Genomic DNA, 24,005 nt, shown 5'->3' with positions numbered 1-24,005 from the left:
CCTGATAAGATTCGGGAAGAGATATATATAGAGGAGTAGCAGCGGCTGGAGAAAGGAAAGCGCAAAGGTAGTAATATTCTCGAAGGTGGGACACTATATCCTTTTATTAATATTAATATTATCCTACCGTACTCTTATCTCCCTACGCTAGATATTATAACTTCTAAGGCGGCTATTGAATTAGAGGGCCCGAAAGATATAGGTCTATTGAAAATTCTAGGGTTCAAAGACGTAGCTGTTAAAGAATACGGTGACTAGCGTATCCGATAATACCCTTAAGGCTGCATTTCGATAAGCGTGCGATATAATGCTGTTAGATGGCTTTAGTCTTGAGTATATCCACAAAGGATTAAAACCCGGAATTCTTCGTCAGCAAGGGCCTCAAACCCGGAATTGCTCGGACTTTTGTAGAGAATATTCGTGAATAGGTTGAAAACGTGAAGAAAGCTACACCGGTCGTTGAGGTGATATAGACTCTTTTATGTCGGCGTTGGGATTGGCGAATTGGATGCGTTTGTCGAGGAGGCTCTAATCCAGCATGCACAGAGCTAATAATCGATTGGGTTAAATTCATCAATTATTCTCAAGTGCTAAAAGCAAGTTGAGTGCCTCATCTGCAGTGGTGCGGCTCGATGGTAAGAATCGCATCAATCCTTGAGTCACTCGTAGCAGAGGTTTGAGATTTGGGTCGTGCACGATCTCTGCAAATTTCTGTTCGAGCTTCGACATAGTGCAATCTTAAGCGTAATTAGCAACAGATTCAATAGTGCATCTATTGGCTTACCTTCAGCCTCCAGACCGTGGCTAGATCTCGTCTGCATTGATTTCCACTTAGACTCCCATTCAGTCGGCAGTCTCTCCACGAAGCCAATCATTTGGAAAACCAAAACTTCATCCTCACCAAGGTACCAGAATGGGTATGTTGTGAATAAAAAGGAATAGATCTAGAATGATACGTCAGTAAACCCGTGTGCTGTAGAAAATGCACATAGCAGCTTACCATACAACCTGTGCGCCACAGATCGACGCGATAATCAAAAAAGGTAGTGAAAATCGTTTCCGGTACCTGCAATGTACCTGGTTGGGCCAACCTTTTAGGCTCTTCGCCTTGAAGAAAACTCTCCCCAAAATCAAGTAGTCGAATATCTTCGTCGTCCTCATCGATCCATTCCACCCATTCTGCTGCCTTGACCAGTTGTTTTGGCAATCCATTTTCCAAGGGTGAGCCATCTAGGCGGGCCAGCGCCTCAGTTTCAGGACATCCAAGAAATTCAAAGAGTTGCTCCTCTGTTGTGTCCAACAGATTCGTACAACTAAATGCGATATTCCGACCGCTAACGTCTAACATAAAGTGAGCACGATTATACCACCACGCAAAAAAAAAAAAAAAAAAAAAAAAAGCTCAGACAATGCACTCACCACCATGACACATGCCGGCACCGTGAATGAACTTCACGGCTTTCAAAAGCTGTGTAGACATCCGGATTATGGTTTCCGCGCAGAGTTTGTCGTGGCTCTCATGGTAGTCTGCGAGCACTTGATCAACGGAAGGGCCAAGCAATTCAAATACGAGGCATTGATGAACTCCATTGGGACCTTCATGAGTAAAAGAATCAAGCATTTGCACAATATAATTTGAGGATAAATTCCCTTGCGAATGTCTCTCAAGATGCTTCAAATTTCGCAACTCTCGAGACACCCCTGAATCTGCGGTCATGATCTTCAACGAAACCCATTGATTCCGGCTGGCCCAAGGTTAGAGCCGGCTAAGTAAAAGGTCTTTCTCGGTCGATAAACTTACATTCTATCCTTCGCAAGCCATACAGTCGAGAAGCCACCCCATCCTAGCTTATGACGTACGCTGTAGCGACCATTTTCGAATGTATCTCCAAGGCTGACTGGATGGTACCCCCCAGGCTGGTACCTTGACAAGGACTCCTCTGTGTAGAGGAGATTGTTTTGGTTGAATAGAGATAGATCCATATTAGGATTCAAGGCGAAAGGGAGCTGGGAGGTGGTCTCCGAAATGTCCGAACCAGAGAATTCCTGATGTGGAAGTCATGATGGCTAATAGCAGGCCACGTCTTGGCACGTGGAGTGAATGGGTAATTATAGTACGCAATTTTGGGAACTCTTAGCAGCCCGCAAGGATATGTTGTTCGCGCCGTTCATTAAAGTAGAACATTGACTAATTTGAGAACTTAATCCAATGAGGTACTTCTGTCCTAAAAATAAAAATTTAATTGCTCAGTACTTGACATGAAACGCTGGTCCGACAGAAAATAGCGGTTGCGCGCGTTGACTGAATCAGTTCTTGTTTGGTTAAGCGCTCCTCCAGATAGATCCGGCGCTATGTTGGTCGATCTGGTCAGTTTGAATCAAGATAAATATCCGCCGTACATCACCATGACCAACGTGTATTTCCTTGCTCAACCTGATACCAGCAAGATGAAGTTTTATGACGTTAGCCGAGAATGCTGATCAATCATTTGGGTGATCCATATCAATGTCTCCGAGTCGGATGAATGAATAATTTGCCTACTGACGTCTTACTCTGATACACCTATAGAAGGAACAATTTTAATTTCCGAAGCCCGTCCTTGCTACAGTATAAATGCTCTATATAGATTCCCTACTAATAGATTTTTTTTTTCTTAGATTAAGCAAACTTTTTACGTTAGCCGCGCTATAATAAGTTTTCTGATATTTTGGATCCTCCCCCTACCCTATGACTTCACAACATCCTGTTATTGTTGTTCTGGGTTCAACTGGAAATCAAGGCAGAGGCGTGGTACAATCACTTCTGCGCGAACCCGGGCCCATAACGTGGAATGTTCGCGCCGTGACGCGAAATCCAGAATCTCCTGCGGCTCAAGAGCTTCTGAATGCTTTCCAAACGCCCGACAAGCGCTTGAGTCTTCAGGCTGGTGACATTTACGATGTAGCAAGCTTCGAAGATGCTTTCAGTGGGGCGTATGGAGTGTTTGCGGTGACTAGCGAGCACTCGAACAAAATCATTGCGAACGAAGAAGACATGAAACATGAACTACAAGCCGGCAGAAACATTGTTGCTACCGCGAAAAGTTGCAATGTGAAGCACTTTGTTTTCAGCAGCTTGCCTAATATGAAAGAAGTCACGTCGGGGCAGTTTGAAAAGATCTTCCATATGGATCATAAGTCCATTATTGAGCAATGGGCCAAAGAAGAACTATCAGCGGTCACTTGCCTCATTCCTGGTAAGTATCGTGGTATTGAAGCAAGCCCTGTTAAGTATTTTAATATCCTCTTACCTCCCCACAGGTCTTTTTCTCACCAATCTGAAGCGCCCACAGTACTGCCGGAGAGAAGGTCAGACCCTCATTCCTCATCTCTTGTACTTCCTCTTTTAACTTCAAAACAGCAGATGGAGTTGTTCGCTTTTGTACACCGATCCCGGCCACCAAGCTTGTTGAATGGGTCGATCCTGAGCACGATATGGGGCTCTTTGCTGCACGTAAGATCTGCCATCAACCCATGGATATAAGACAACCACTCTCTATTGCTCAAGCTTACCTTTCTCTAATACAGGAGTCTTTTCTCTGGGGACCACAAAGACAGCTGGCAAGAACTATTTTGTTGCTGGTAAAAAGTTCCGTATGCAAGATCTCGCTTCGACATTCACACGACACACCGGCCAACCGGCGGTCTACAATCCAATCACTATTGATGAGTGGGCCGATATGGCGTCGCGTGCGGTTGGTCCTGGATTCAAAGAGGATATTCGCCAGATGATGGAATGGTTCTCGATCGCTCCAGAGGAGAAAAGTTGTTATGGCGCTTTGGATCCTGCCGATGACATTGCGCAAGAGGAACTTGGCTTAGAAGCTAGTTCCTTTGAAGACTGGTTGAAGCGTACTAACTGGGCTGGACCATAACTAAGTACTATCTTGATGAGTTATCCTAGCTTTCTTTCGATTCAAGGTTTCGGATGATTTGGTTAAATGCTCCAAGAGACTATGTGAGGTTATAGCCAATTTGCATCTACAATCTTCGGAAATCTTGTACAAGCACTTTCAGTAAGCTTGAGATATAGGGTAATTGCATTGCACGCAAATCTGCAATCTCTCTTGGCGGCGATATTGACATCAAAACCGAGATGGGGCGTGGTCGGACTTAGATTACCGATATAGAAAGCTGGCGAGATCCAATATACATCGTAACTTAAAGACCCTTAAAAGTTATGTTTTTTTTTCCTGTAGCAAGCCTATACAGTAAAGGTGGATAGTGTAATATTAGTAACTAGTTAATTATCAGTGATGCAGAAGCTAGGGCATTTATTGAACATAGAAGATTTACTACAGTAGCTAGAGATGTCCCTGAGACAGCGAATAAAAGAAGAATTGGCCTGCCCTTTTAGAGTCCCATTCAGCTCAAAAGCTTACATGTAGGACTTTTAATGGATCTTCTCAGAAATTTCAACATGCTCTCTCTCTCTCTCTCTCTCCCCCCGACATATGCTCATTACTGCCCTGGCGCACACCAGCTATATAACTGGCCATCTCTCGAGCCATTCCCACAGAAATGGTCGCTGTTGCAGCAGTCCTGATCCAATTTGCACCCCTCTTTTCCATCTATAACCACAGACCAACCCAAATTAGCATCCTTTCTGCTTATTCTATGTCATCAATTTGTGGTGTTTCACACAAAGGCACTTACCGCCAATGCAAGCCTCTGCGGATAGATCAGTCATAAGACCGAGGAGCAAAAGACTGAGGAACCTCATGGTCCTGTCACTGTTGATGATATAGTTGATATAGTTGTTGGAATGAGTCGATTCCTGAGAGGGAGAAGAAGTAGAAAAAGAAGAAATCAAAGTAAGATACTGTCAAAGAAAGAGAAGATAAAGTAGGAGGTAGAAGGGATTGATTTTTACTTATCGAGGATATCGAGTGTTTTTAACAATTTATGCTGAAAACGAGAGGAATGCTTTGAATCTCCTTAGGATTATGCATCAATACAGTGCTCAATGGCGTCTTAACCGGTGGTCTCTGTCCACGGATCTAGTCCTGAACTGTGCTCCAGGCCCAGCAGATCGAGTCCTGGGGAAAACCATGTACGATACCTTTGAGCTTGGTTCCACCATAGATCATAAATCATTCCAAGGCTGTTCTACTGCGGACTTATATGGATAGATATCAACCTGGCAAGGGATGATATGTAGAATTGAAGAATAGGCGAATAACTAGCCTACGGTACTACAACAACAGACAAAATCACAAGTATCCACTAATGTTTTCCTGTGCTCACATGCTATCAACAAATCTTGGGGTATCGGTGATTAATTCTCCTGGGAAAACCACATAACCGAACAGAAAAGAAAGAAGAAGAAAAGCGCAATCCACCCAACTACAAATGCAAGCAGTCAATATTGTCGGCGACGGGACTAAAATCCGATAAAGTCCTGCTGCTGCGACATCTCACCGCTATCCACACCTCCAATCAGTTCCTCGGGGTCGTCGAACTCGTCCGAGTCAACGTCATCCGAGTCAATCTCATCGTAGTCCTCTTCCTCGCTGGACGGATCAGAGTCATCCTCACGATCGGCCTGGTCAGCCTTGTTGGCGGCCGCGGCCGCGGCCTTGCGGATCTGGCCCGCGCGGTCCACATGGGGCAGTTTGCAGCGCTTCTTGTGGCAAACGCCCGAGTTGGCATAGTCCGGGCACTCGTGCACATGCTTTTCTTCGCACATGGAGCCCTTCTCGCAATATCCCAGCGTGGCGAAGGCTCGGCAGACTGGGGCACCGGGTGTCACCCGGATGTGGGCGTAGCGACACTCGGGGTTAGAGCATCGACCTCTAAGGAAATGCATACAAGTAGGGGAGCGATGGGGCGAGGGATCATGGGAGAGATCACAGCTAGTACCTGCGCTGCATTGGCCCGTCTGCAGAAATTCCTTGCACATGGCCACCTTGCTCGGGTCATGGGTGTAGAGGCACGATGGCCCTTTGTAACATGTTCCTGGGAGTAATGTGTCAGTTTCTCGAACACGATGCTTAGAATGGCGGAGCAGGATGATCCGTTGGAAAACAAAATACCAGTCGTAGTAAATCTCTTGCAAAGTTCGTCCCGTTTCTTAACCGCAGCTTGCTTTCTACTATGAGTCAGTATTTATTCTGACATCACACTACTGAAGCTACTCACTTCTTCGAACTCACGGCACCAAGGCGGTGGAGGTTCCCGTTCTTGCTCCGCACAAAGGCCACCCCAGCCACGGTGACGCGCTTCGGTGTATTGTTGGCGGCGGCTGGATCATCTATAACGGGTAAGCCAGTTCTAGGCCAAGAATTATCAAGGGGATTCGCACTTGACATTCGAACCAACTTGCTGCCACCTCGTGCAATCTGGAAGGGAAGGTCATTGACGAGAATCTGGTGGCCAGCTGCGGGTTGCGCAGCAGTAGCCACCGATGCAGGAACTCCCGAGCCCTGCGCATAACGAAGCACCTTGGTCTGCTCACGCTGAGTTCGCCTCTGAGTCTTGAGCCTGTGGGTCTCCTCCATAGCCTTAGTCCTGGCCTGGGCCTCCTTGTCGTAGACCGCCGAGTTGATCAGCTGCATGTGGCGATCACGCTTTGCAACCCACCCGTTCGAGGTTGTGGATGGACGCATTTCAACATCGTTCTCGCTCACAGGACCAGACGACGGTGTGGAGCTAGGGGTAGACCCCGAAGCTGTGTTATTCAAGACGAGGGTGCGGTTGCGATGGGGGACTGCTGGACGGCGCCCTCGTCCTCGGTGGTAGGGCGCCCATCCAGGGTGAGAGGGAGTATGACGAGACACATGCTGAGACTGAATAGAGGGTTGAGGGTTCTGAGACTGGTGTTTATGTCGGTTTATTTGGCCTGCTCGAGATTAGACCCTGCTGCGGCAAAACTGACGTCGAATACCTTACCAGCAAGCTGACCGATCTTGGCCAGAAGATCCTCGTTCTCGGTCATCACAAGCTGCTGTAGTTTACCTGGGGTTAGTGGGTAGCAGAAAGAAGTCAAAATATGCCCCCTATGCAAGTTACGAGGGAGTTGCAGGGTATTTAAGATGCTGGATGTGATCTGCCTAGAGAGGTGATTGCTGTGTGGAGAGACGCGCCCGCAGGCGCCGGTGGCGCATTCGAAACACGTGACATACCACCCGGCGCGTAGGTCAACAAAGAGGAACTCGAAGACAACAAATGAAATACAAGTTCTAAGGGTTGAATGACGTGAAGAGGTATCTGATTTCATTCATTTGATAATATGTCAGAGATACAGCCTGAACTCCGTGTTTTCAAAAAGCCATAACGCCATGACCGTGCTAATGCTACATCTGGTGAGTTTGTGAGATATTCTAGCCGACATTTTCAAACTGAACATCATCATGATCTGTCGCCATGCCAGAAGCAGTCGGGTCATCTTCCGAGTCAAAGGTGTCGTCGACTCCTGGGGCCAACTCGGCCTTGGCATCCCCGTAGGGAGCAGAATGCGAGTAGCTACTCTGCGTTGCCTCGGGCTTCAGTTCCCATGTCATGGCGAAATCACCCGACTTGACCAGGTGTGCAACCATTTCCAAGGTTTGTTTGAGATAGGCCTCGGGTTGCTGCAGCTTTGCCTTGAGTGTTTTAAATGGCCAGTACCTGAACTCGCGGAAGCACTGGAAAATAAGATCCAGCAGCTCGTTCTGGGGCATACGTGTGGACTTGTTCTCCTGGGACTTGCCCTTGATGGGCCTCGTGGCTTGCTGGGGGTAGTGTGAGTAGGAAAGACTGGAAACAAGAGTAACGCATTGAAGACGTACCACGAAAGCGCCTCTCTCTCCTGGGAGAGCATTGCGCGACTGGAGTACCTTCCCAGGAAGCTTGTCAATAAAGACCGTTTCTTTCCGTGGCTTCAAGGCATCGAGGGCTCGCTTCTCGGAGATGAGCCGGAACTCCTCGTTTTCCACGGGAAGACAGTTGAATTCCTCGCTGGCCCGGCCGATCAACGCCGTTTGTTCTGAAGATCATGAGCAAAAAAATCAACCAAAAGACGGTCAGATGGAACATACTCGGGATGGTCTTGCGCACATATGGCTCCCATTTGCCGCCACGTTCTCGTCTCCGCGCATCGCGCTTCATAGCTTCGTAAAGAGCAGACCGCGTCTCTCCAAACGTCGCCATCCGGTTCTCTGCGCCAGGAATATCCTTTTCGGTAAACACATAGGTATTTCCCGTCATGTGTGTAGCATTATCTGAGAGGGTGGTCTGTTGTTGCAGCGTGTAGTCTTTCGGGATCTCACGATTATCCGGGCGCTCGTGGAGACGCAAGCTGACCTTGATAGTCGACGAATGTCATGAATATGTCACTGGAGATGAGCGAAAATATAAGCTGAACACTCACCCGTTTGAGGTCTCCTGGCTCGCCCTCTATCCTCATTGTCCCAATCTCGATCTCATCATCATCATCCAGCTGCGACCAATGCTCCCATAATTGCCGCGGCAGGCGTGAGAGCCACAGGTTCTGCCCTGCGACCGAGAAGTCCAAGTCGCCTGCATCTTCATAGATGTCATCGTCCAGGTCCGCAAGAACGGCGTCTTTGCTATCGGGATCGGGCTTGATGTACGGAGAGGCGTCCGGATCTGGTTTGACCTGGGCCATGGCGTGTGGACAGATCAACTGTAGTTATGAACAAGCTGGGGCTAAAAATGAGCGAATATGATTGTCGGGGAAGAGCCAGGCCACGAAAGAGACGAGAGGTGGAACAAAAAGAGTGGGCGTCGAGGTGCAAGCTACGCCACAGCGGGCATTGAGCTACTGGCCAGGAATGGTAGGCGGTGAGGTAATGCCCCTGGGGTTCAAAGAGCTTTGGTCATTCTCTTCTATCTTCTCTATCTTCACTATGGGCTCTTTCTATACGGAATGAAGCTCGGAATATAAGCCTATATAGATAGGAAAAGCATGTTTCATAGGTGAATTTTGCTATTGTATATCATGGAACCTATGAATTTGTTCCATGTTGGTTGCGAAGACTGAAATGACAGTCATTAGACTGCAAAAATTTTGGCTGAGCATTAAAAAGAATCAAACAAAGAAAAGGAATACAAAAAGTAACCAAACCATCTTTTACAAGGTCAAGAACGCGTTGAAGAGAGCTAGCTTGCAAGGTTGTTGAGGTTGTAGCGACTCGCCCTCTTATCGATAACATCTTGTCCACTCCCACTCTCCACCATCTCCATTCCCATCGCGTCTGGTTCAAGCGACGGCTTGTGCTGCGATTTTTCAGCCCGTACACCTCGCCCCTACACCTCACCATAATACCACAACCATGGCTTCCCAGAAAATCACTACTACCCTGGCGGCCATCGAATCAAACACCAACCAGCCCACCAAGCTCCAACAGTACAACGAGCTCCTCAATGACATCGTGGCCAGCTCATCGGAGCACGAACTAGCCCAGGACCTCATCTACTACCTCGACTCCATCCTCGGCGAAGATGTCAGCATCGTCGCAGCTCGGCCCCTACTCGATTCATTCATCACCGTCCTACAGAAGCTCGAGCCAGACACGAAGATCAAGGTCGGACAACATGCAGTGACGCTGCTCCAGTCACGGGCGACGTCAGTGGAGGAGCAGGATTCACAGATCCGAGAGATTTTGGCCGATGCCTATGAGTCGCAGGACGAATACACCGCCGCAGCGCGGGCGCTGCAGGGAATCCATGTCGACAGCTCGCAGCGGCTGGTCTCGGACGCGGCCAAGGCCCGGCTCTGGATCCGCATCGTGCGCTGTTACCTGGAAGACGACGACACTATGAGCGCCGAGGTGTTTCTCAACCGCATCAAGAACCTGCCTAGCAAGATCGAGGACCACGACGCCAAGCTTTACTTTCAGCTGTCCCAGGCCCGTGTCCTGGATGCCCGTCGCCGGTTTCTCGATGCCGCGCAGGAATACTTTAATGTTAGTCTGGTACCAGGTGTGGATGAGAATGACCGGCTCACTGCACTGTCGGCGGCCATCCGGTGTGCGGTCCTGGCGCCTGCGGGGCCACAGCGTTCGCGCTCTCTTGCCCGGCTGTACAAGGACGACCGTGCGCCTTCGGTGGATGAGTTTGGCATCCTAGAGAAAATGTTCCTTGACCGGCTCCTCACTGCCGAAGAAGTCGCCGCCTTTGCGAAAAAGCTTGCTCCCCATCAACTGGCCGTCACGGCGGACGGCACCACCGTCCTCGACAAGGCGGTGATCGAGCACAACCTCGTCGCCGCGAGCAAGCTCTATGAGAATATCACCGTTGATGCCCTCGGATCTATCCTAGGCCTTGAGTCTTCAGGCGATTTGTCTGCCGGTGAAAAGGCAGAGGCCTACGCCGCTCGCATGGTCGAGCAAGGCCGGCTTCGGGGCCGGATTGATCAAATTGACGGTGTCATCGCCTTTGATACCGATTCTGCTGCCGCAGGATCGAACGGCGCCACTCTTCGCCAGTGGGACTTGGGAGTCCAGGAACTTGCCGAAGACGTCGAGCGCGTGGCGGCCAGCATCTCAGATCAGTTCCCGGTTCGTTGTGATTTGTTGCTCTCTTTCTGATCTTGAACTAACGTTTTGGTTTAGGAGTTTGCCACGAGCCAGATGGTACATTAAAACCAATTGCTGTAATTACCTGATGAAATACCTACGAATTGATGCCAGTCCTATCTCTCCATGAATTTGTATATCCAGCTTGCTTGGAGGTCCAAGCAAACCAACGCTACATTCTGGAAAACGTGTTGAAAGGATAGCCAATGCTCCCATGGCACAGGAATTCAAACCAACATGCCTAGTCTAAGAATATCTAGATGGTTTATTGCCGAAAGCTTCGTAGCACCGAGTCAGCAAGTATACATTCACAGTCACTTTATTCCAACGGAGTGCGCCACGGTGGCCAATCTGTAGCAGTGCACGCAAAACTGGCATATCTATGTTCGATTTCCTAATCTCACCTCTTGTCTGGCATTTTTAAAATAATTTTTTAAAATAATTTTTCATCATGGTTTTTGTAGGGTTCGTGGATGATGTGATGTTGGAGTAATATCTACCTAGGTGTACCTCCTACCTCAAACCTTGGAAATCAAAACTACTCAATTCGAATAGCAATAGCGGCATGGTAAAGTAAGATATTATAAGTAATGCTCCAGCTATCAAGCGAAAAACCCCTTCTTGACCATTCACCACCTTGACCTTCCATCATCACATTTACTATCACCTTCACCTTCGCCATCTTCTGTATCTCACAATGGCACGAACCCTAGAGGAGCCTCGGAAACGTGGTTTGAACCTTCGGATTTATGACGATTCTGGAGCAGTACTTGCTGGTAGGCAGAAACGCCTTATCTTATTATTACTTTCTTCTTGCTAACCTGTCTTAATAAAGTGCTACGGATCCCCGAGGATACCGCACGCAGAAGTATCAACCCTGAAATGCTGTACCGATACTGTGGGGAAATCATGATATTCCCCGCCGGTGCCTCCTGGGCAATCTTTCGGCTGCGTGCAAATGGAGCGACTGGCCGTCGACTTGATCAGGGGAGTCCTAGAATGGTTGAGCCCGGTTACTATGTCATCCTCGATCGGGGTAAGCATGCTCCATTGTTCTTGATGATCGCTAGTGCAAGTTTCTTAAAAGAAGTTTAGACCTGAAACCTCTCTCGATCCGATTCACAGACAATGTGGCGCCTCGTCGCATTCGGACTCGATCTCCCTCGTCCTCGTCACAGGCCCGGTCTGAGCGTAATCAATTGGTGAGACTATCCCTGAGATTCTCAGATGGGGGAGGACTTTGTGCTGACATTAATTACCTCTCTAGCAAACGAAATTTCGAAACAGTATCCGGGCAAGAGACGTGCGTTGTGTCGTCTCAGACACCGTGCCTGAGCCCGATGAGGATGCTGATGATTCTCCGTTCGCGGCCATGCAGGCAGTCCACATCTATCCAACGAGCCGCATCAGCGAATGGAATCAACACAATTATCGCCGGCTATGGATGACTGACACTAGGCCTGCTAGCGAGATTGGCCAAACTGGTCTCTTCTCACCGCAAAACGGCCTGCTCCTCAACACCTACCTCCACGACCTGTGGGACAGTTACAAGTTTGGCATCGACCCGGATGTAAGTTTATGTGGGCATACAGGGATGGAACAAGTCCTTTTCATTCTCACTGGAGGCTAATACCTTTGTGGCCCTAGGCGAACTACAGAGTTATTTCATTTACCTCGAAGTCACAGGAGTATAGCGGGCGTTCTCTCCTGAATTCTGCCCGTTATGGCACGCGTGAGGCCAACAACCATGTCAGTCCAGACTTGTTGCGCTGGCATTTGCGGATGTGTCTCTACAAAAACATGAAAGCGAATGCAGAGCCCCATAATGTGTGGGAAGAAGATCTTGGCTCGGATGACATGGAGGCAATCCTCTCTCAGCCAGACGCGGCCGAGAGGATGGAGGTGGAGCTGTTTACACGCCTCGGTGCGCAGGTGGCTTAGATCCGTTTGTGGACTCATTTCTAGTCTTGGCCAGGGCTTACTATCATGCTTTACATGTTCCTTCGGGCCGGAGGCCAGGTGCTGCTACGTTCGAATGCAAATTCAGATATTCCTTGCGTGCCTTTGTAGCAGCTGGAGTTACTGGCGGATATAGATCCACAGAGGTAGAGCTGAGATTTGTTCGACTTGTTCAAGTGTTAAAATAGCTCCGCCAACTAATATATTAATATCTAGACTAGATATTCTCTTCTATAGTGTGGAGCCTTTGTCAATTCCGGGTATAGATCGTCATCACTTTTACAACTGATTCAAGACACTGACTATCCGATTGCTTACGGAGAAGCAAGGGAAAGATAAAATAGGGGTTCACTTTCCTCTCCTCATCGCCCTTCAACACTAATTCCCAGCACTCGCTCTAGGCCATAATGACCGACGGAACCACGGTTCCCTTGATCATCAACGGTCAAGAGGAGTACACCTCGGCAACCTTCGACGTGATCAGCCCCTATACAAACCAGCCATGCTGGAGAGCTGCTGCTGCTACACCGCAAGATGCCCTTCGTGCAGTGGAGGCCGCAGACACCGCCTTTGCTGCATGGTCGCAGACCAAGCCCACCGTGAGACGGGATATCCTGCTAAAGACCGCTGATCTGCTCGAAGAGCGCCTGGACCAAAATGCCGAGTACATGCGGACAGAGATGGGCGCCAATGTCGGTGCCTCGCGGGGGTTTGTGGCTCCGCTGGCTATTCGCATGCTGCGGGAGATTGCCGGCCGCATCACGTCTATCTGCGGGAGTGTCCCCGTGGTAGAGGCCGAAGGTCAAAGTGCGATGGTCTTCAAGGAACCGATGGGGGTGATTGTCGGTATTGTGCCGTGGTATGTAGGCCTCGTTTTTTGTTGTTTAAGACGCATATGCTCACTCAAGTATCCCCAGGAACGCTCCGTTTGTCTTTGGCATTCGCTCGGCTGCATGCGCCCTGGCCGCGGGTAATACTACAATCTTGAAATCCTCGGAGCTGGCTCCACGCTGCTACTGGGCCATTGGTCGCGCCTTCGAGGATGCCGGTCTTCCAGCTGGATGTCTCAATATCTTGTCCTGTCGGACACAGGATGCACCCGAGGTGGTGGCTGCGATGATCGAGCACCTGGCCGTCCGCAAGATCAACTTCACAGGCAGCACGGCGGTCGGCCGCAAGATTGCTCGCACATGTGGGCAGAACCTCAAGCCGTGTCTGATGGAGCTGGGTGGGAAGAACAGCTCGATCGTGTGTGCCGACGCCGACCTGCAAACTGCCGTGCAGGGCGTATTGGCGGGATCTTTTTTAAACGTGAGTCTTGATGACATTGCGATAACTCTATATCACAAACTCTGGCTCTAACTTCTCTCGGCTTCCACTCGGGCCAGATTTGTATGGCCACTGATCGCATCCTCGTCCACTGCGAGATTGTACCTGCGTTTGTCGACACTCTCAAGGAAGCACTGGCTGCAGGCGCTGATGCCTCTACACCTCCACCCACTCTGGTAAACACGGCCTCGAAGAGTCGCGTGGAAGCCCTCATTTCTGATGCCGTGAGCGCTGGGGCCTTTTTCATTTCGGGATCCCCTACTGCCAGTCTTGCCCCCGACGCCGGAGTACGCATGGACCCGGCCATTTTAGCCGGCGTGACAGAGACGATGGCACTGTGGCACGAAGAAGCGTTTGCCCCCGTAGCAGCAGTATGCATGGTCGCCGACGACGAGGAGGCGATCCGTCTGGCCAATTGCACTGGTTACGGCCTCTCGGCGTCGATCTTCACCGAGGATCTTCGGAAAGGTTTGGCGATGGCCAAGCGCATTCAATCGGGGTATGTTCTAGACTTTTTTTTTTTTTGCTTCTCTTTTATCGAGATCCGCACCAGAATCCTGACAGGGATTGCAGAGCCGTGCATATCAATAGCATGACGATCCATGACGAGCCAATCCTCCCACATGGGGGTGTCAAGAATAGTGGCTGGGGTCGATTCAATGCCGCCGAGGGACTGAATGAGTTTCTAGTGACGAAGAGTGTGACCTGGATGGATTGAGGACCACATAGACCATGTATGGATGATGTCTTGCGTATTGCAGCATTGACCTACACAGGTACAGTAAGCATAGCCGGATTTATTGGCTCATCTCACCTTTTCTATTTTAGCCGCATATTGATCGAGTATACAAGTCTCTCGGGCGGGAAGTGCCCAAGTACTCGTAGTTCACCTGAGAGTGGCGGGTGTACTCTCGGGGTGTATTAACCCGAGCAGCGACACGTGGTCGAAGAACATCTACGGCGTATCGTCTAACCACTACCGCGCAAGGTCCATGGCGATTCTATGCCGAGCAGCCTCTTGAAGTTCTAATGTCGAGAATCTCATGAATTCCGTCGGCAATTGAGGCCCAGCAAAATGAGGTCATCGTCGCCGATCGGGGCAATTTCCATCCCCGGATTATGTCACCCGCACGAAATTCTTCCACCAATCAGCGGGAAGACGTAGTTCAGCGGCAATTGGGCTTGTCTGGTCGGGGATCGAAACTGAAGTATGCGAGTTACAAGATATAGGAAAATTGCAAGTGAAATATAAGTATATACGATATTTTTATATATTGCTGCGCACTTTCCAGTTCATCTATCCCCCTTATTCTTGTACGGTAAAAGAGGCATGTCAGCGTTGCAGTAGTCCTCGGGAGGTTGAGCACTCTCCCCCCAAGTTCCGAGGCTCACGGCAGTCTTCAGATTTGTGCTCTGGGACCGAGTTTGCCGAAGTCGCAATACTTTCCACCAGAGAATCCGTGGTAAGAACTCCATAAAACCATGAAATGACCGGTTCTGTCTTTATTCCGATCACCCTGTTTCTCTCTTATTATTTCTCTCTCGAGCGTGGCCAGGGATGGAATGGAAGGTGACGCAGTGCATGTGAAGATCGCGCATTTTGTATTTCGGGGATAGTATGATAAAATGTATATAATATGAGATTCACAGTGTATTGCACCTATATCCCATGTGATTCAGGTTTTCCCCAGGTTCTGAAAAACCAGGACAAACCAGCGCCGTGCAATTACCAACCCAGTTTGTTCTTCCCCACGGGCCTCGGCCGATAGCTCGTCGGCTTCTGAGAGATTCCTCTCCCTTAAGATTCCCCATATCGCCCACTCTTCTTCTTCTTCTTCTCTCTCTCTCTCCATCCTTCCCCCCCCCTCTTTAACTCCACATCTTTCATCATGGCACCTCAAGTAATTGTGGTCGGCGGTGGACGTAAGGAGTTTCCTTGAGCTTTCCCCGCATTCTCGTTCGCCTCGGCTGACTCTTGTCGCAGTGTCCGGTCTCAGCGCCGCCCACACCGTCTACCTGAACGGTGGCAATGTCCTCGTTTTGGACAAGCAAGGTATGCTTGGTTTTGATTTTTTGATTTTTTTTTTCTTTTCGTAGGTTTTTGTCCACCGCTGACTCTCTCACCCAGGTTTCTTCGGTGGCAACTCAACCAAGGCCACCTCCGGTATTAACGGTGCCCTCACCCGCACCCAGATCGACCTCGGCATTGGCGACAGCGTCAAGGCTTTCTATGAAGACACCCTCAAGTCTGCCCGCGACAAGGCTCGTCCCGAGCTGATCAAGGTTCTCACCTACAAGTCCGCTGCGGCCGTCGAGTGGCTGCAGGATGTTTTCAACCTCGACCTCACCCTCGTCTCCCGTCTCGGGTATGTATTCACACTACCTAGTTCAAATATTTTTGACTAATTTTATTTTCCGTCTTGCAGTGGACACACCCACCCCCGAACACACCGTGGTCACGATGCCAAATTCCCCGGTATGGCCATCACCTACGCCCTCATGCAGCGGTTGGAGGAGCTCTCCGAGAAGGAGCCCGGCCGCGTCCAGATCGTCAAGAAGGCCCAGGTTACCTCCGTCAACAAGAGCGGCAACACCATCAGCGGTGTGACCTACACCCACAACGGCGAGACCAAGAGTGCCGACGGCATTGTCGTCCTCGCGACCGGTGGCTATGCCGCCGACTTCAGCGACTCGTCGCTGCTCAAGCAGCACCGCCCCGATACCTTTGGTCTGTCTAGCACCAACGGCACTCACGCCACTGGTGACGGTCAGAAGATGCTGATGAAGATCGGTGCCAACGGCATCGATATGGACAAGGTCCAGGTGCATCCGACAGGTCTCGTGGACCCCAAGGACCCGAATGCCAAGTTCAAGTTCCTAGCGGCCGAGGCTCTCCGTGGTGAGGGCGGGCTGCTGCTCAACTCGGACGGCCAGCGGTTCTCGGATGAGTTGGGTCACCGTGACTATGTGTCGGGCCAGATGTGGAAAGAGAAGGAGAAGGGCAAGTGGCCCATCCGCCTGGTCCTTAACAGTAAGGCGTCCAAGGTTCTGGATTTCCACACGCGCCACTACTCCGGCCGTGGTCTGATGCGCAAGATGAGCGGCAAGGAGCTTGCCAAGGAGATCGGCTGCGGTGATGCCACCCTGCAGAAGACCTTCGATGAGTACAATCTCATCGCCGAGGGCAAGAAGAAGGATCCCTGGAACAAGCGCTTCTTCCACAACATGCCCTTCAACATCGACGATGAGTTCCACGTCTCCCTGATGGAGCCCGTGCTGCACTTCACCATGGGCGGTATCGAGATCAACGAGCACGCCCAGGTGCTCAACGCTGAGAAGGCGCCCTTCGAGGGTCTGTACGCCTGCGGTGAGCTGGCGGGTGGTGTCCACGGCGCCAACCGTCTGGGAGGCTCGTCGCTGCTGGGCTGTGTGGTCTACGGCCGAGTTGCGGGTGACTCTGCCAGCCATCACCTCTTCCGGAAGTTAATCACCGGTGGCTCCTCTGCCGCCCAGCAGCGTCTGGGTCAGATCTCTCTGCACGTCGACCCCTCCACCCCCGGCAAGATCTCTGTCGAGTGGGGTGGTGCTGCCCCCGGCGGCAGTCTACCCACTGTCGCCGCGGCCCCCGCATCAGCTGAGCCGGCCGTTGCCCCGAGCACCTCTCCGGCCGCCGAGCAGGCCAAGCCGGACCCGGCCAACTTCAAGATTCCCGAGAAGGAGTACACCATGGAAGAGGTCGCCAAGCACAACAAGAAGGACGACCTGTGGATCGCCGTCAAGGGCGTCGTCCTGGATGTTACCAACTGGCTCGACGAGCACCCTGGCGGTGCCAACGCCTTGTTCAACTTTATGGGACGAGATGCCACAGAGGGTATGTTCTTGAATCACTCTTGACGTTCTGCCATTTCAATATGTAACCCGTTCTAACTTTCTGGCAGAATTCGCTATGCTCCACGACGACGAGGTCATCCCCAAGTACGCCGGTCACATTGTCATCGGCCGCGTCAAGGGCCAGGAACCCAGCCTGGAGCTGTGATTTCGCCCTCCGCTGTTCCATTTTACATACCCCCGCGATTCTCTCATATCTTGTTGGTCCTTCTAACTCATGCCGTGCACGCCCTTTCGTCTCTTATGATCTGGAATCTCGCTATCTGGTCCGCTCGATTTCGCTGGATATTTCTGGTCTGGTCTTCCTGTAACATACCATCTTACTTGCTTTGGAATATATCCATTAGATTGTGCGTTGCTGTTGTAAAACCTTGGGATTATTCAGGAATAGAGACCCCAGAGGTAGAAAGTGACATTGACAGCCATCGAAACGCTTCAGTTTCGATACCCCAATTCCTCTGTGGCCTGTCAAATCCACTCCCAATTCTTTGTCTGTCCATCCCAAACCATGTAATATCCCATTCACATTACAATAGACGCACCGTCCCAGTGTGTAATATATAATGGATATATGCAACATGCTTCCACGCTACTTACACTTGCACCCTCATATGCGCCAGAATCATCTTCAACCGCCGCACAGCCGGCCCATCATCCCCCTCATGCTCCCGCCCTGTTTCCTTCTCTTTCTCCTCGATCTCTATCCGCGCCGCCTCCAGCACCGGTCGCAAATACCCCCACACCTCGTCGTGGTACCGCTCATGTACATTGAGCCAGTCTGTCGCGCCGGGGAGGTGTGTCAGCACCGAGTCGCGGAGTGAGGATATAGTTGCTGGGTCAGTTGTTGTGGCTTGATTGCTGATACCGGTCGCTGTATGGCCATTCCTGTTGCTGGTAGCAGAGGGGTCGTTTTCTGCGAGGAAGGTGTCGATGTCGGGGACGAGACTCTGCGCTGTAAGGCGGGGTTGGTGCTGGTACTGGGCCTGGTGTGTGGGGGTTTCTTGTGTGGAGGGAGGTAGTTGGCGCCGGAATGAGTCTAGCATCTCTATTTCTGATGCTGTGAGGGGTGGAGGCGGTGCTGCCGGATCCAGATCCAGGTTCAGATCTTCGGCGTTTTCTGGTTCTGTCGCGAAAGGGTCAAAGGATGTGTCGGATAATAGGGATACCACGGCGGCGCCGTCGGCTAAGGACTCGGATTGCGTATCTGCGGTAGGAGCAGGTGTCTCTGAAACAGAGTCACCGCGTCTCCAGACCGTGTCGAACTCCATCTGCACCGGATCTTGAGCCCGTTGCTTGCCCTTCCAATTCCCCGTCTCGCTTTGCAGCGTATCCAGACTCGCCCCGTCCCGTTCAATTCCTATTCCTGCATCCGTGTCCCCACGCAGGAACGCTTCTTCCGTCAGCAGCGGCAGCACTGTCTCTCCCTGCCCTGCAGCCGAGCAACTCGCACTGCGGAAGGACTCGGCCGGACCCGGTCCAGTGCCTGTCTGGCTCGTCCTCGAGGACCGCGCTGCTGCTGATCCATCGCGGCTGGCGGTATGTTGAGTATTCACTGATGTCGCTGAGGACGACCCGGCTGCTTTGCCGTTCGTGCCGCTGGCCAGCGTCTGCGCGAGTTCTGTCGCGCTGCTCGGTTGGAATGCGCTGCGGGCTAGGCCTGCGGCTGAGCTCTGGACGCGGCTTGCTAGTGATGGAGGTGTCGAGTTCGATTCTGTGCGCGCTGAGGTATTGGGTGTTTGGGAAGAGCTAGTGTCGGGAGGCTCGGGGTGGCTGTTCGTTGCGCGCGTAGCCCGCTTGTTCTCTGGCTTGTCGGCCATTATGATCTTTGTTTCTCGGGGTTTCTGTTGATCATAGGTTTCGGTCTGTTTTCATTGCGAAGGGGAGTTGTATATTGCAATACACTGTTGCGTGCCCATTGTTCAGGACTGTGTCGGGTTGTTCGGCTCGATGGATCAGCCCGGGAAGAGAAACATGTGATGGTGGCGGCACTTGGCTCTCGAGGGGCGTTGGAGGGGACTTGTTTATATAGTTGTTGGTCAGGGTTGGATCAGAATCATGGTTTGCTGTTTGCAAAACAGCGATTTTGTATTCTCAAGCAATTTTCAAGGTGGTTGGTTGCATCTGCATGGAGGATACCGGGTATCCCAACCATACCATCATAGATTATATCCTGTCGTCCGGAAGAGTGGAATATGCCAATAATTCTCGACATACCTCGGCTCTCGAATGCAGACTCTTTCGTTTTATACTGTACGAGATCAGATCAGACCCGAGGCTGCACACAATTAAGAGTGAAGATTGGCGCCCCGGCAATGACGACAGAGGCGGTGCGTGCATCTGAATTGCACAGTACTGGAGATATACGCTCACTTGACCTGCTATCCACCTCAATATAGGTCCATAGATCAGAATAAAGGTTCTGTCCAATTGCGCTGATCGTCCATGCCCGCAGTCCCTCGATATCCCTTTGCTCGCCGACTGTTGGGCGAGTTTCTGCATCGGGGCAATGTTACAGTCGGTGGACAGTGTTGATGTCAGCATTGTCCAGCACCGGATTGTAGGCCGAAGAGAACAGCAGAGGATGTCTCCATTGAAGCGCAAGAATCCAATAGTCCAGGGACCTGCGAGTCCACAGAATTAGTTATTGGGTACATCTGGAGGGGACGAGGGTTATCTCCGTAACGAACCTCCCCACCACCGCCTCACCTCAACCCATCTTTTCCCTCTTCAACTTCGAGCTCCGCCCCTCTCTCTTCTCTCTTTCTCTGCCCCTCCCCACACTCCATCGTCTGCATGGTTTTCGTGTCGTGTGTATTCCGTCTGAAAGCGCTGTGTTCGCCTTTTCTTGAGACAACCCCTTTTTTTCTTCTTTTCTTCTTCCTATGATCCCCTCTCAAGCTTTGCTACAGCGGGTCCACTCATAACAACCCACACCCGGTCCTGTTTGCTCGATCCTTCAACCATCTCGGACCATCGTCGGTTGTCAACTCGTCCTCGCCTTCCCCTAAACAACAATTGAATCGTGCAGACGGTTTTCCTCTCCTCCTTCTCCGCTTCCCCCTCTCGCAACACCCCCCTCCCGTCATCGGCTCGAGAACTCCTCGCACCGCACACACGCCATTTCCGATCGAGTGTGTCTATTCTCGCGCCAATTTTTGCCTGCCATTGCTTTTACCCGTCGTGACCATTGCCATCCGTGGGCTCGACCGTGTCCGCATTTCTTTTCTGTCGATCGTGACGAACCACCATCTCGCCAATCTTTCGAGCCGAGTGGTTTTCTGCGTTCATCTACAGTAGAGCCCTCGGCGACAACCGCGTGCCAACTTTCCCTGTTTCTCAGTGTTCTTTCCGCATCGGTCTTTGTTCACACCGGCCCAAGGGCGACACCTAGAACGAAAAGATGGTAGACAGAGATCCAGGTACACCGACCTGGAAATTCACACAGTAAGTCTGCCCGGGTGGCCCCCGCCTGCGAGAAACATCGCGTCTGCGGGCTGCCAGACAGTGGCTGACTTTTCCAACAGATGCTTTGGTGATAAAGGCGATGTAGAAGATATTACAGAAGGTAACCCGCCCACTTGCCCTTCTCCAGGTGCTGTTTGGAGGATATTGGCTTACAGGTGCTTTGCCTACCAGCCGACATCATCTCGACCGTCGAATTTGATCATACTGGTAACTACCTGGCGACGGGAGACAAGGGTGGAAGAGTGGTGTTGTTTGAGCGGAACGAGACGGTAACTACCCCCTCTTCTCTCTCCATCTTGCTCTCTCAGAACCATCGCTAACGAATGTCCAACACAGAAAAAAACCTGCGAGTATAAGTTCCACACCGAGTTTCAGTCGCACGAACCAGAATTCGATTACCTCAAGTCGTTAGAGATTGAAGAGAAGATCAACAAGATAAAATGGTGCCGGCGACAGAATGCATCCCACTTTCTCCTCTCGACAAACGACAAGACGATAAAGCTCTGGAAGGTGTTTGACAAGTCGTTGAAGGTGGTTGCGGAGAACAATCTATCAAACGAGCTCACGCCGGCGGGTGCGGTCGGTGGTGGAGGCATTCCTCGGGCACCCCGCGTCTCCTTCAAAGACCCGTCTGCGCTGAAGCTCCCCGGTTGACACACCATGACACCGTCGTTGCAGCCGTCCCCCGGAGAACGTACGCCAACGCCCACGCGTATCATATAAATAGCATCTCCGTCAACAGCGATGGCGAGACATTTATCAGCAGTGACGACCTCCGCGTCAACCTTTGGAACCTCAACATTCAAGACCAGAGCTTCAACATTGTCGATATCAAGCCCGCAAACATGGAGGAATTGACCGAGGTGATCACGGCAGCCGAGTTCCACCCGGTCAGCTGTAACTGGTTTATGTATGCCAGCTCTAAGGGCACAATCAAGCTGGCCGACATGCGACAGCGTGCATTGTGCGACGAGCATGCTAAACGTACGTCCTTGACTGCCGAAGTGGATTATCGAGTACTGACATTTTCTTCCCTTTTCCAGTGTTTGAACAAGAGGAAGATGCCTCCTCCCGCTCTTTCTTTTCCGAGATCATCTCCTCCATCTCCGATGTGCGATTCTCACAAGACGGTCGGTACATTGTATCGCGTGACTACCTGACCGTGAAGATTTGGGATGTCAACATGGAACGGCAGCCCGTCAAGACCATCCCCATCCACGAACATCTGCGCCCGCGCCTGTGCGACACATACGAAAATGATAGCATCTTCGACAAGTTCGAGGTGGTCTTCTCCGGTGACGCCGAGAATGTCATGACCGGCAGCTACAACAACAACTTCATGATCTACCCGACAGAGGAGACCAAGGACACGGAGATTGTGCTGCAGGCTGATAAGTCAGCCTTCAAGGCCAAGAAGGTTGGTGTGCCGACGCCGATGGGCAAGGCAGGTAACGGCAAGAAGGCCGGGTCGCGGTCCAGTAGCCCGGCGGGTCCTGGCAGTCGGATGAAGAAGGAGACCGATGCCGACCAGATCGACTTCAACAAGAAGATTTTGCACATGAGCTGGCATCCGTTCGAGGATAGTATTGCCATTGCTGCTACGAACAACGTATGTCTTCTCTTTCTGGTCCCCCATGACCCCAACTGTGCTGACTCGTGACTCTAGCTCTTTGTCTTCTCTGCCCTGTAAATGGGCGTACACTCGCACAGGGCCCATCATCATCTTCCATGGACAGGCGCATCTCGGGATGGGATCCGGTGGCTGGTGGAGGGCGTGGTGGCTTGATGAGAGCAAAGAACCGAAAAGAAAATCCAGAAAATAATGATAGCAGCAGGCCACAGATTCCATAATCGCAGGACTTTTCCGTTCACCCTCCCTTTTCCTTGTCTTTCTTCCCTTGGGCGGTTTTGGTCCGGTCTTTATGACTCGCAGAATGGAAGTCCCCCACCATTTCGGCTTCGGGGCATCCTTGTTCTCTTGTTGTTTTCTGCCTCTCGTGGCCCTGGTTTGTATGCAGGCCCCATTTGGTACTTAGGTATTCTGCTGGCGTTTCTATGGGTTGGACTTAGGATAGAGAATGTCATGCCAGCATGTGTCACTGTATCCATTCCTGACATGCGATAGCGTAGTGTAGATGTCTTCAAGATTGATCCTATTGAAGATCACTCTATCTGCCAAACCATAAACCAATACTGGACATCTTTTCTTGATTTCCCTTTCTTCTTGGGCTAGCATCAGGACCTGATTGATTCCCTTCACCCAGCACTGGAATGCCCCTGACCGCATTTGTTTTTTTCTGCCTGACAATATGGGCGATGACGAAGGCGGAGGGAATCATTGATTCGTACAATACCAATACCAGAGCCAGACCGTCGTTGACGGTTAATGACAGTTGCTGACCGCCATTAATCGCGGGCAATCGGTATTATTCCTGTATTGCAGTTACAATACATCCGGATCAATAAATGTCCGCCCAACCATGACGCTAGCCTTTTATAGGCCTAGCGCCATCCTGGCCTCCACTGGTAACTCTCTCGCCCGCGATCGCGCGCAGTCTCTCCAGGTGCTCATCTCTCCTCTCTCCTTGCCTATTGGCTTGCTTCACTGTTGCTTTGTGCTTATTTTTATTTTGCTGTGGGCTGCTTCTTTGTCTCTTCCAGGGCTCAGGTCATGCTGTGACAAGAGTGCGACCTGAGCGTTGGCTGTGGAATAACCCCCAGGCCAGAGTGGGAGAGAGAGCTTGAGCTTACATTCACATTGTTTTCTTTCCTTGGTTCTCTTCTTTGTTTCCTGATCCTCGCCAT

At 51.0% G+C, this 24,005-nt stretch overlaps 10 protein-coding genes across 10 annotated transcripts; 6 read left to right on the top strand and 4 right to left on the bottom strand.

Moving 5' to 3' along the window:
- Positions 1–573: 573 nt before the first annotated feature.
- On the bottom strand, positions 574–1,983 carry NUU61_000214 (uncharacterized protein; the record flags this gene model as incomplete). The annotated part of the gene is made up of 5 exons (XM_056650798.1): positions 574–737; positions 785–944; positions 1,001–1,341; positions 1,420–1,745; positions 1,802–1,983. The coding sequence occupies 5 exons, from the start codon at positions 1,981–1,983 to the stop codon at positions 574–576; spliced, it is 1,173 nt and encodes a 390-aa protein (XP_056515648.1).
- Positions 1,984–2,728: 745 nt separating this feature from the next.
- Positions 2,729–3,914, top strand: NUU61_000213 (NmrA/HSCARG family protein; the record flags this gene model as incomplete). Its single annotated transcript, XM_056650797.1, has 4 exons — positions 2,729–3,236; positions 3,301–3,348; positions 3,401–3,493; positions 3,568–3,914. 4 exons carry the CDS (start codon positions 2,729–2,731, stop codon positions 3,912–3,914), a joined length of 996 nt encoding a protein of 331 aa, XP_056515647.1.
- A 1,508-nt stretch (positions 3,915–5,422) lies between these two features.
- On the bottom strand, positions 5,423–6,976 carry NUU61_000212 (CCCH zinc finger protein; the record flags this gene model as incomplete). Its single annotated transcript, XM_056650796.1, has 5 exons — positions 5,423–5,997; positions 6,075–6,130; positions 6,181–6,292; positions 6,344–6,880; positions 6,931–6,976. The coding sequence occupies 5 exons, from the start codon at positions 6,974–6,976 to the stop codon at positions 5,423–5,425; spliced, it is 1,326 nt and encodes a 441-aa protein (XP_056515646.1).
- Positions 6,977–7,361: 385 nt separating this feature from the next.
- NUU61_000211 (transcription factor IIF subunit TFG2) lies at positions 7,362–8,647 on the bottom strand (the record flags this gene model as incomplete). The annotated part of the gene is made up of 4 exons (XM_056650795.1): positions 7,362–7,751; positions 7,809–8,005; positions 8,058–8,322; positions 8,390–8,647. 4 exons carry the CDS (start codon positions 8,645–8,647, stop codon positions 7,362–7,364), a joined length of 1,110 nt encoding a protein of 369 aa, XP_056515645.1.
- A 667-nt stretch (positions 8,648–9,314) lies between these two features.
- NUU61_000210 (PCI domain-containing protein) lies at positions 9,315–10,625 on the top strand (the record flags this gene model as incomplete). Its single annotated transcript, XM_056650794.1, has 2 exons — positions 9,315–10,541; positions 10,596–10,625. 2 exons carry the CDS (start codon positions 9,315–9,317, stop codon positions 10,623–10,625), a joined length of 1,257 nt encoding a protein of 418 aa, XP_056515644.1.
- Positions 10,626–11,256: 631 nt separating this feature from the next.
- NUU61_000209 (HNH endonuclease signature motif containing protein) lies at positions 11,257–12,500 on the top strand (the record flags this gene model as incomplete). The annotated part of the gene is made up of 5 exons (XM_056650793.1): positions 11,257–11,335; positions 11,395–11,595; positions 11,655–11,761; positions 11,827–12,129; positions 12,207–12,500. 5 exons carry the CDS (start codon positions 11,257–11,259, stop codon positions 12,498–12,500), a joined length of 984 nt encoding a protein of 327 aa, XP_056515643.1.
- A 419-nt stretch (positions 12,501–12,919) lies between these two features.
- On the top strand, positions 12,920–14,565 carry NUU61_000208 (aldehyde dehydrogenase; the record flags this gene model as incomplete). Its single annotated transcript, XM_056650792.1, has 4 exons — positions 12,920–13,377; positions 13,436–13,829; positions 13,907–14,346; positions 14,421–14,565. Coding segments are annotated over 4 exons (1,437 nt in total), but the record flags the coding sequence as incomplete, so codon positions are not given.
- Positions 14,566–15,736: 1,171 nt separating this feature from the next.
- osm1 (putative fumarate reductase Osm1) lies at positions 15,737–17,883 on the top strand (the record flags this gene model as incomplete). Its single annotated transcript, XM_056650791.1, has 5 exons — positions 15,737–15,770; positions 15,832–15,900; positions 15,976–16,213; positions 16,274–17,718; positions 17,786–17,883. The coding sequence occupies 5 exons, from the start codon at positions 15,737–15,739 to the stop codon at positions 17,881–17,883; spliced, it is 1,884 nt and encodes a 627-aa protein (XP_056515641.1).
- Positions 17,884–18,328: 445 nt separating this feature from the next.
- NUU61_000206 (uncharacterized protein) lies at positions 18,329–19,552 on the bottom strand (the record flags this gene model as incomplete). Its single annotated transcript, XM_056650790.1, has 1 exon — positions 18,329–19,552. The coding sequence occupies one exon, from the start codon at positions 19,550–19,552 to the stop codon at positions 18,329–18,331; it is 1,224 nt and encodes a 407-aa protein (XP_056515640.1).
- A 1,583-nt stretch (positions 19,553–21,135) lies between these two features.
- NUU61_000205 (protein phosphatase 2A regulatory subunit CDC55) lies at positions 21,136–22,890 on the top strand (the record flags this gene model as incomplete). Its single annotated transcript, XM_056650789.1, has 7 exons — positions 21,136–21,179; positions 21,260–21,300; positions 21,372–21,469; positions 21,537–21,849; positions 21,879–22,184; positions 22,244–22,809; positions 22,867–22,890. The coding sequence occupies 7 exons, from the start codon at positions 21,136–21,138 to the stop codon at positions 22,888–22,890; spliced, it is 1,392 nt and encodes a 463-aa protein (XP_056515639.1).
- Positions 22,891–24,005: the final 1,115 nt, after the last annotated feature.

This window comes from Penicillium alfredii (genome assembly GCF_028826965.1).
Source record: "Penicillium alfredii strain IBT 34128 chromosome Unknown utg000001l_segment0_segment0, whole genome shotgun sequence".
Lineage (NCBI taxonomy): Eukaryota > Fungi > Ascomycota > Eurotiomycetes > Eurotiales > Aspergillaceae > Penicillium > Penicillium alfredii.
The sequence above is the reverse complement of the archived record's forward strand: the minus strand, read 5'-3'. Positions and strand labels throughout refer to the sequence as shown.